Source organism: Nerophis ophidion, linkage group LG18 (assembly GCF_033978795.1).
Source record: "Nerophis ophidion isolate RoL-2023_Sa linkage group LG18, RoL_Noph_v1.0, whole genome shotgun sequence".
In the NCBI taxonomy this organism is placed as follows: Eukaryota; Metazoa; Chordata; class Actinopteri; order Syngnathiformes; family Syngnathidae; genus Nerophis; species Nerophis ophidion.
The window spans coordinates 24,977,914-24,989,116 of NC_084628.1; the positions used below are offsets into that span (position 1 = coordinate 24,977,914).

At 42.8% G+C, this 11,203-nt stretch overlaps 1 protein-coding gene across 3 annotated transcripts in view; it reads left to right on the forward strand.

The window, feature by feature from the left end:
• The window catches only part of eif4h (eukaryotic translation initiation factor 4h), a 40,169-nt gene extending 29,119 nt beyond the window's left edge, over window positions 1-11,050 (forward strand). Inside the window, exons 3-8 of one of the 3 annotated variants that reach the window (XM_061877834.1) lie at window positions 145-209; window positions 295-391; window positions 3,029-3,103; window positions 3,372-3,533; window positions 9,654-9,769; window positions 10,664-11,050. In XM_061877834.1, the coding sequence (XP_061733818.1) occupies window positions 145-209; window positions 295-391; window positions 3,029-3,103; window positions 3,372-3,533; window positions 9,654-9,769; window positions 10,664-10,669 (521 nt within the window). In that variant the 3' untranslated portion in view covers window positions 10,670-11,050. Of the gene's footprint in view, window positions 1-144; window positions 210-294; window positions 392-3,028; window positions 3,104-3,371; window positions 3,534-9,653; window positions 9,794-10,663 lie in introns of those variants that run through there. The other 2 variants (XM_061877835.1, XM_061877833.1) reach the window with 2 other exon arrangements.
• Window positions 11,051-11,203: the final 153 nt, after the last annotated feature.

Consider the following 11,203-nt stretch of genomic DNA (forward strand, 5'->3'; position numbering starts at 1 on the left):
AACAACAATGTACACTGAACCAAACCATTAACCGTGACCACAAACAATGTTAAGATCCGAGCCGTGGATTTAGTGAATCGTTCCACCCCTTCGTTGTGTACAATGCTGTGTCCTCCCTGACATGTTGTTTTTGATCTATTGCAGGTTTTTGCTATGTGGAGTTTGATGATCTGGAATCTCTTAAAGAGGCGTTAACATACGACGGCGCTGTGAGTAGCTTCGGTTTCTTTATGTCTGAAGTGTGTTTGAGGTGTGTGATGGTCACCACACATCTGACCCCCCCCCCCCCCGCAGGAGTTAGAGGACACATTTCTGCGGGTGGACATCGCAGAGGGACGGAGACAACCGCGAGGAGGAGCCGGCTTTGGCTTCCCTAAAGACGAGGGCCGAGGTACAAACACAAGAACAAACGAGGAAGGCGTTTGTGATGTCACTCTTTATTTTCATCACATCGCCAGGGAATCCATGTTCTCAAGTATTGTTGTAGCAAAACTATTTGCAAATGCCTAAATCAAAGCTATAATAAGTCTGTGTAAAAATTTGAAGTGCTTCCCCTCTGGCCAACACAAGTGTGTCCAAGAAATTGCAATGCACCTCCTTCGGCCAAAATTTATAAAAATTAAAACAAATGTATTTAGAGATATATCGTAATAACTTAAAGTAAATAAAGATGATTAAAAACCAATTACCAACAAAAAAATAACTAAAAGCAGTGTTTTTTCTCACAATGTGTCAACTTTTTTCCTATAAAATTGGGAACAATTTCTCATATTATTTCGGTTTCTGTAATATTGCAAGATTTTCTCGTAAAATTGTTACTTTTTAATGCAAAATGGTGACATTTGTCATATAAAATTGTGACTTGTCAAAATATTGCCATTTTTTTGTTATTGTAAAATTGTGACATTTTTGGAGTAAAATTATGACTTGGGATAATTTTGGCAAGTAAAAATTCAGTTTATAATATTGCTAAATTTTTTAAGTTTTCTTATAAAATTGTGACTTTTGTCGAGTAAAATTACGACTCTTTTCATAAAATTGCCCACATTTTAAGCTTTTCTTGTAAAAGTGCGACTGTTATTGAGTACAATTCCAACTTTTATCATAATATTGTACAAATGTTCAGTCTTGTAAAATGTTGACTTGCATTGAGTAAAATTACGTTTTTCTTGTGAAATTGTAACTCATTTTTCACAACAAGCTTTTTTATTTGTAAAGCATATATATATTATTAATGTTGTAAATACAAACCGTTATAAATCTGGAAAAGGTGGTTCTAAAGAGGTAGGCATTTTTCAGAGTTGTCAAGAAGGTAACAAATACAAGAGTTTGCGTGTGTGTGTGTGTGCGTGCGATTAGATCATGTGTTGATTTGAGTTAAGTGTCTGGATTTTTGTGTGTGTTTAATTAGATCCACATTTGTGTTTCAATTTGTGTGTCTGTATTTCGATTTGTGAGTGGGATTTTGTGTGTTAAAAAATGTGTATTCAGGTTTGTGTGAAGCAGGAAGACAAAAAATACTTCTGACATCTAAGTTACTGCTAAAGCATGAACTTTTATTTATAGCGAGCGATCAAAAGTCCATTGTTGTACTCTTCAACACAGTGAGTGGGTGCAATGCGCTGACTAGAAAGATGAAGTTGCAGAAGTTCTTTTACACGTTCGCTGCACGGACACACAACTCTTACACGGCAGAAGTGTCGCAAAAGTGACTTGTGAAAAGACAGCCAATCAGGGTTCCTGCTTCACACAAATCTGAATACACTGACTAGGGTTGTACAGTATAGTATAATATTGCGGTACCAATGAATCAAAAACGGTACTATACTGTTTCTTATTTCTTTTTTTAACGGGCATTACGGCGCGTCGTCATGACATTGCTGGCTTTAGTGGATCTACACCTGACATCCACTGTAATGTTACCAAGTACGATAGTGTATCTAGTCAATACTCCTATGAGTACATTGATATTTTTTATCGTCACAAAATCTTTTTTCCTTTTTTAAAAATGTATATCTTTATAAACTCAGGAAATACGTCCCTGGACACATGAGGACTTTGAATATGACCAATGTATGATCCTGTAATTACTTGTACCTAAATGTGTGGTATCATCCAAAACTAATGTTAAGTATCCAAACAACAGAAGAATAAGTGATTATTACATTTTAACAGGAGTGTTGATAGAACATGTTGAAACGGAAAATACCTAGATATTAACAGTAAATGAACAAGTGGATTAATAATCAATTTTTACATCTGGTCGTTTATAATTTTGACAAAATAATAGAATGATAAATGACACAGTATGATACTGCATACGTCAGCAGACTAACTAGGAGCTTTCGTTTGCTTATTTACTACTAAAAGACAAGTTGTCTTGTATGTTCACTATTTTATTTAAGGACCAAATTGTTCTTCGATTCCAATATGTTAAATGTACAGTAACATTTTTTGTTAAAATAAAGCCAATAATGCCATGTTTTAGTGGTCCCCTTTTTTCGAAAAGTACCAAAACGTATCGGAACAACCCTAACACAGACATATCGAAATACAGATTTTTTTTTTTTTTCAGGATACAAAAATTAAAATACACACTCAAAAATCTGATTACGCTCACACACAGATTGATACAGAGACAAGTTGGTACACGGACACGTCAATCGGTTTACAGACGCACAGATTGAGATACGCATTTGCAAACAGTTTTGCTATAACAATGCTACTTTGTGTAGTTGTAGTTAGCTTTTTCGCTGTGTTCACTTTCCTCGGAGGTTTTTTGTTGCCACTTGGTGAAGGCCGTAACTTGCGGCAAGTGTCCTAACGTCTGATTGGCTGACACACTACTAACACGCAACGGGCTCCTCCGCCTCTTCTGCTCTTCAGCTCCTCCGACACCTCCGAGTGATCTTTCCACTTCCTAAGCTCCTCACCTCATGCTTTCGCTCCCTCTTTGAACCTCAAAGTCCTCCCCTCTCAGTGTCAAGCCCCTCCCCCTCTCAGTCTCAAACTCCCGTGTTGTCCGCAGGCCGTGGAGGGTACCGAGGCGGCCCCCGAGGAGGACGTGACGGTCGCGAGGACTTCTTCGATCAATCGGGTGGAGGTGCGGACCAATCAAAAGGGCTGTTGGTCATCAGCCAATCAGATGAAAGGACGCTTCTATCATGTTTAGGCATGAAGTGACACATGTGGAGGGAGGGTTGGGGACATGTCACGCTGCGTGAACGTGACCAGGCATCAAAGTGCGCGGACTAGGGTGGGGGAATGAAGGTGCATTTCCTAGTGTTGTCATTTAGGTGGTCACGACCTTTGACCCGGCTGCGTTCATCATTCTTTTCACTGCAGCCGGTCTCACCGCTGTCTGTTTGCAGCCTTCCGAGAGGATGACTTCATGGGAGGGCGGAGTCGTGGCAGCAGCCGTCCCGGTGAGAGAAGGGGGGCGGCGGGGCCAGGCGCGGGCGGCAGCTCCATGAGTCGCTTCAGAGATGGCCCGCCCCGCGGAGCAATGTCAGATTTTAGGGAACCGTCTGAAGGTACCTGTTTTTCTTTTGTCTCATCCAGGGGTGTCCAAAGTGCGGCCAACAGTTAATGTTTTAAAAGTAAAAAATGCTATGACCAAAAGAGAAAAAACATAAAAAGTGGATTTCCAAAGAGCAAACTGGTGCAATGTAACAAAAAAAATTTTGCTATATTGGCCCTTTTTTTTTTTTTTTTTAGAAATTTACCCAGTAAAGTCTCATTGAGATTAATAATCTCTCTTTCAAAGTAGTCTTGCACTCCACTAACACAAAGCTGTGATGCAGGCAGGTTTTTTTTACTTTAAAATTGTCATTGTTCAAAAAATAACAACTTATAATCGGCAGATAGATCTAGAAATGTAAGCGTTTGAAGTAAAAAAACAAAAAAAACAGTTTGATGTATGACTTCTTTTGAAAGGTGCCCCTTAAACAAAAACAGCTTTTCTTACCTATTGGTATCTGCGGTTGGGTCTGCATGAATCCCCAAAATGTAAAATCAAACCGTGGAGGCATTGCGGATATAATTTTAAAACAATCTTGCTTTCCTTCGTACTCCTGCCAAATCAGATGTTTGGAATTTGCACAATTAGTGATGTTTTAAAAAAGGAAAACCATCAACGAATTGTCCATCTATGGTATAAATATACCCAGAGTGCCTTGCGCGTGTCTGCCATCATAGTCCCTGTTGTTGTCGTTCAGTGTTTTTTGTTGGGCCGCCAAAAAAATATCTTTCTCGGCTGTGGTCGATGTGGGGCCGCAGTAATTGTAATACGCGTTTCCACCACTTTAGACAGTAATGGCAATCCGAAACAAACAGAAGATATCTGGAGCTAAAATCATGGAGAAGTTTCTCAAGTGCAAAAATTATGACTAAATTGATGCTGTATTTTAATTTGCACTTTAATTTATTGACAGTTTATTTAGGAAACAAACATGCTATTCTTTATTTGTTATTAATTCAGGTCAAATGTATTTATTTTAGCAATGTGTAATTGTATGTACAGTTCATTTATTTTTCACCAGTTTTATGTCCTTTAGTATTTATTTTTTAAACAGCCTGACTGAAGTCTTGATAATATTTTTTGTGATTAACACATGCTTTCATATCATTTAAAAATGATTATCCTGTTAAACTGTAAGTAGGTTAGATATAAGTTTGGGGGGGGACCTGAGCTAGTGCGCGAAGTGGAGAAGTTCCGGACGGATATAGTCTGACTCACTTCGACGCACAGCAAGGGCTTTGGAACCACTTCTCTCCAGAGGGGCTGGACTCTCCTCCACTCTGGCGTTGCCGGGCTGAGGTGGCAATTCTTGTTTCCCCCCGGCTCAAAGCCTGCACTTTGGAGTTCAACCCAGTGGACGAGAGGGTAGCCTCCCTCCGCCTTCGGGTGGGGGGACGGGTCCTGACTGTTGTTTGTGCTTACGCACCAAACAGCAGTTCCGAGTACCCACCCTTTTTGGGTACACTCGAGGGAGTACCTCAAAGTGCTCCCCGGGTGATTCCCTTGTCTTACTGGGGGACTTCAACGCTCATGTTGGCAACGACAGTGAAACCTGGAGAGGCGTGATTGGGAAGAATGGCCGCCCGGACCTGAACCCAAGTGGTGTTTTATTATTGGACTTTTGTGCTCGTCACAGATTGTCCATAACAAACACCATGTTCAAACATATGTGCACTTGGCACCACACCCTAGGCCGCAGTTCGATGATCAACTTTGCGGCCTCATGTTTTGGACACTCGGGTGAAGAGAGGGGCGGCGCTTTCTATCGATCACCACCTGGTGGTGAGTTGGCTGCGATGGTGGGGGAGGATGCCAAACAGACCTGGCAGGCCCAAACGCATTGTGAGGGACTGCTGGTAACGTCTGGCAGAGTTTCCTGTCAGAGAGAGTTTCAATTCCCGCCTCCGGAGGAACTTTGAACATGTCACGAGGGAGGTGCGGGACATTTAGTTCGAGTGGACCATGTTCCGCACCTCTATTGTCGAGGCAGCTGATTGGAGCTGTGGCCGCAAGCTAGTTGGTGCCTGTCGTGGCGGTAATCCTTGAACCCGTTGGTGGACACCGGCGGTGAAGGATGCTATCAAGCTGAAGAAAGAGTCCTATCGGGTTCTTTTGGCTCATAGGACTCCGGAGGCAACGGACAGGTACCGAGAGGCCAAACGGTGTGCGGCTTCAGCGGTTGCGGAGGCAAAAACTCGGACATGGGAGGAGTTCGGGGAAGCCATGGAAAACGAGTCCAGGACGTCTTCGAAGTGATTCTGGACCGCCATCCGCCGCCTCAGGAAGGGGAAGCAGTGCACTGTCCACACCGTGTATGGTGCGGATGGTGTTCTGCTGACTTTGATGTGCTGTGAACGTCGTGGATCGGTGGAGGGAATACTTCGAAGACCTCCTCAATCCCACCAACACATCTTCCAATGAGGAAGCGGTGCCTGGGGAATCTGTGGTGGGCTCTCCTATTTCTTAAGCTGAAGTTGCTGAGGTAGTTAAAAAGCTCTTCGGCGGCAAGGCCCCGGGGGTAAATGAGACCCGCCCAGCGTTCCTTAAGGCTCTGGATGCTGTGGGGCTGTCTTGGTTGACAAGACTCTGCAGCATCGCGTGGACATCGGGGGCGGGGCCTCTGGATTGGCAGACCGGGGTGGTGGTTCCTCTCTTTAAGAAGGGGAACCGGAGAATGTGTTCCAACTATCGTGGGTTCACACTCCTCAGCCTTCCCGGTAAGGTCTATTCAGGTGTACTGGAGAAGAGGCTACGCCGGATAGTCGAACCTCGGATTCAGGAGGAACAGTGTGGTTTTCGTCCTGGTCGTGGAACTGTGGACCAGCTCTATACTCTTGGCAGGGTCCTTGAGGGTGCATGGGAGTTTGCCCAACCAGTTTACATGTGCTTTGTGGACTTGGAGAAGGCATTCGACCGTGTCCCTCGGGAAGTCCTGTAGGGAGTGCTCAGAAAGTATGGAGTATCGGACTGTCTGATTGTGGCAGTCCGCTCCCTGTACGATCAGTGTCAAAGCTTTGTCCGCATTGCCGGCAGTAAGTCGGACCCGTTTCCAGTGAGGGTTGGACCTCGCCAAGGCTGTCCTTTGTCACCGATTCCGTTCATAACTTTTATGGACAGAATTTCTAGGCGCAGTCAAGGCTTTGAGGGGATCCCGTTTGGTGGCTGCAGAATTAGGTCTCTGCTTTTTGCAGATGATGTGGTTCTGATGGCTTCATCTGGCCAGGATCTTCAGCACTCACTGAATCGGTTCACAGCCGAGTGTGAAGCGACTGGGATGAGAATCAGTACCTCCAAGTCCGAGTCCATCGTTCGGAAAAGGGTGGACTGCAATCTCCGGGTTGGGGGGGAGACCCTTCCCCAAGTGGAGGAGTGCAAGTACATCGGTGTCTTGTTCACGAATGAGGAAAGAGTGGATCGTGATCTCGATCCGTTGTGGTGAAGAAGGAGCTGAGCCGGAAGGCAAAGCTCTCTATTTACCGGTCGATCTACGTTCCCATCCTCACATATGGTCATGAGCTTTGGGTTATGACCGAAAGGACAAGACCATGGGTACAAGCGGCCGAAATGAGTTTCGTCCGCCGTGTGGCGGGGCTCTCCCTTAGAGATAGGGTGAGAAGCTCTGCCATCAGGGAGGAGCTCCAAGTAAAGCCGCTGCTCCTCCACATCAAGAGGAGCCAGAGGAGGTGGTTCGGGCATCTAGTCTGGATGCCACCCAAACGCCTCTCTAGGGAGGTGTTTCGGGCACGTTCGACCGGTAGGAGGCCACGGGGAAGACCCGGGACACGTTGGGAAAACTATGTCTCCCAACTGGCCTGGGAACACCTCGGGATTCCCTTAGAAGAGCTGGACAAATGGGCTAGGGAGAGGAGTGTCTGGGCTTCCATGCTTAGGCTGCTGCTCCCGCGACCTGACCTCGAATAAGCGGAAGAAGATGGATGGATTAAAGTCAAGAGTAAGATTACTAATTCAGTATTATTGGAGTGGGCCCCAAGATGAAAAGGGTTAAGAACACCTGCTGTAGTCAATAAGTTCCTTTTTTCCTCTTATCTTGCAGACTGGCTTGTCTGTGCACATGCATCGTCTGCTGTTGTCGTTGATAATGCAAAGTGGTGTATAGTTCTCACTTATATCTGTCATTGGACTCCATATGGAAGCGCTAAAAACTACAACAAAGTGGGCGGGGAAAAGATGCGGTCGAAGTGGAGTCACGGAAATAAACCCGTCCTTAAAACGCCGCATCAGAAAGCGGCCAGAGAACATTCTGTAAAATATAATCTTTGTAAATTTTTTACCAAAGAACCACCATTTCATGTTATGTGGACCAGTGTTTCTTAACCGCGGGCCGCCCAAAAATTCCAGTTTCTCAGCTGTGGTTCGTATGGTTGTAATACACATTTCCACCACTTGTGGCAGGAATGACAATATCAAACAAACAGAAGAACTCTGGCGTGAAAGTCATAGAAGTTTTTTAAGTGCAAAAAAATATAACTAAAGTTTTTATTTGCACTTTAATTTTATTGACAGTTTAGTTCAGTGGTTTTCAACCTTTTTTCTGTGATGTACCCCCTGTGAAAATGTTTTAATTCAAGTAACCTCTATTTAGACCAAAGCATTTTTGGTTGAAAAAAAGAGATAAAGAAGTAAAATACAGCAATATGTCATCAGTTTCTGATTTATGAAATTGTATAATATTGCTCATTTGTAGTGGTATTTATTGAACTATTTGTGAAAAAAAGATATAAAAAGAATTAAAACTTGTTAAAAAATAAATAAGTGATTCAATTATAAATAAAGATTTCTACACATAGAAGTAATCATCAACTTAAATAAACTCCCTCTTTGGGGATTGCAATACAGATCCATCTGGATTCATCAACTCAATTCTAAACATTTCTTCACAAAAAAAGAAATCTTTAACATCAATATTTATGGAACATGTCCACAAAAAATCTAGCTGTCAACACTGAATATTGCATTGTTGCATTTCTTTTCACAGTTTATGAACTTACATTCATATTTTGTTGAAGTATTATTAAATAAATATATTTATAAAGGATTGTTGAATTGTTGCTATTTGCTATTTTTCAATAAATATATTTATAAAGGATTTTTGAATTGTTGCTATTTTTTTAGAATATTTAAAAAAAAATCACGTACCCCTTGGCATACCTTCAAGTACCCCCAGGGGTACGCGTACCCCCATTTGAGAACCACTGGTTTAATTCATGACTTAAAAGTACAACATAATTGTATGCACATTTATTTTTATCAGTTATTTATGAGTCTCTTCTTATGCAGTATATATGATTAGTATACATTTTTCTAATAAGTCTGACCTAAGCCTAATGTTTGTCATAAATAAATAATATTTGTGATTAACATGTGCTTTAATATCATTTGAAAAGGTTGTAAACTGTAAGGTTATATATAATAGGTTATATATCATTATTGAATATGATTCAAATCAAGAGTAAGATGAATGATTCCGTGTACATATTTGAGTGGGCCCAGGGCCTCTGTGTAGACAACAGAAAGCGTTTAAAATGTAGGGGTGGGTGGGTCATGATATGACTTCTAATACTTTTATGAATAGGGGCCCGAATGCTGCTGAGATAGGCTCCAGCGACCCCAAAAGGGACAAGCGGTAGAAAATGGATGGATGGATGGATAAGCCTTTTGGATCCCTGAGAGTGATTTTTTTTTAACTCATAGTTCAAAATATAATAATGAATCAAAAGCAATGTTGTTATGAAATATTTATATATTTAAGGCTCCAATTACTTCACATCAAATATTCCACTTTTCACATTTTTTGGGGGGAGCAATAATATATAAAAACGACAAAAACATTAACTTTGGATCTAAAGTTGATGTGTGGATATTTTCGCGTTGAAAGCAAAATAAGAAAAATAATATATGACTTGGTAACATTTTATTGACAGACCCTTTTTTGAGTCCGGGAGCTTTAACACTCAGCAAAATTAGAGGGAAGCTCTAATGGTTACATACTGTAAATATTGTATTGGGTTTTGAAAATGAAAAATATCCAAAAGGCGTGCGTTTGGACACCCCTGGTGTAATCATCCCCTTCTCCTCCCAAGGTGCAACGTTTTGTTTGCGTTTCTCGTTGCAGAGGAGCGGGCGCAGCGGCCTCGCCTGCAGCTGAAGCCTCGGACCGTCTCCGAGCCACTCAACCAGGTCGCCAACCCCAACTCCGCCATCTTTGGCGGCGCCAAGCCACGAGAGGAGGTGATTCCCCGAGAAAAACCCTAAGACTGATGAAGGCCGCCGCGGCCGGTTTGAGGGGTGGGGGCATTGGGGGGGGGGGGGGGGGGGGGTGGGGGGGGGGGGCTTGACGTTTGTGATAGTGAACTCGAACATGAAGAAAGATATATGTGAAAGACGAGTTGGAACGCCACGCAGCGTCGCGTTCCTTACTGGCAAGTGGACGACACCCCCCTCTTTTTCCCTCTTCCTCTTTCTTCTTCGCAGTTGGAGCAAATTATTTATTCTTAGAATAATAAGCACTCAACGGGCATCTTGTCAATGCATGTTTGGGTTTCTCAGCCCCGCCTACACGTCAGCTTACTGTGATGTCACACCTGGTCCCTCCCCTCCCCCCACTTGTCATTGGAAGACGTTAAAGTGCGGTAGTCATTAAACAGAACCCTTCCTCCCCTAATCTTTAAAGATGAACAAACGTTACTTTTGCTAATCGTCGCCATGGCGACTCAAGTATATATCAGTGTGCTTTATTAGCTCCTCCCACTGATGCTCTTCTTATATCCACAGGGGGCACTCCTGAGTACAATCAGTCTGACAGGAGGCAGCAAAAGCTAGTCCATATGCTACGCTATCTCTGATTTAAATCTGATTTTAATACAAATGGTCTCTGATTGGTCCACACTGAAGAACACTTTCGCCATTAGGTGGCGCTGCTACACGCCACAGCACCAGACTTACCTATAATCTGCGCTCTCGTCTTTTCCCTCCTTCCATTTCGCTGTCACTCCTCCCATCTTTTCATCCACGCTACTTAACATCGACTCGTTTCCTGTCAGACGGTGGCAGGATGGCGGGAGAGAAGAAAGTCAATCTACAATGTTGTCATTCTGTGTTTTTTTTTTTTCCCCCATCTTGCAGCAGTGACTCGTTTACGGCAGGCGAGCAGACGGCGGAAGGGCAGAAAGCGTTCGTTTCAGTGTGGACCACGAGGACGAAAGACGAGTCCAAATTGTTATTGTGACCTTTTAGAGGAAACAAACGATCACCTTTTTTTTTTGTTTTTGTTTTTTTTTATTACTTTTTCCGCCTTGGACCCTGACAGTCGGGACGTGGTCCTGGTCCAGACCTGGCTCTGTATCTATCTGGTCTTTTGGACCTGGCCTGTCTGTCATCGTTCTGATTCTTGTGTCATGTGTTGCAGAAACTTTCTTACTGTGTACAAAAGAAATAAAACAACTGTTTTAAATATTTTCTTTTATTCTTTGTGACAATTATGGCAATAAAATGGAATCATCGCACATCAAACTTGTGATGGTTCGATCGTTTCTTCTTGTGCTTTTCTTGAGAACCAAACTGCGGCCCGGGAGCATTTGATAAAATTACAACTAAAAAAGGGGAAGCCTATGGAGGTTAATTTATGTCTTTATAACCAAAGTTTTATTCTTAATTTGCGTTTGT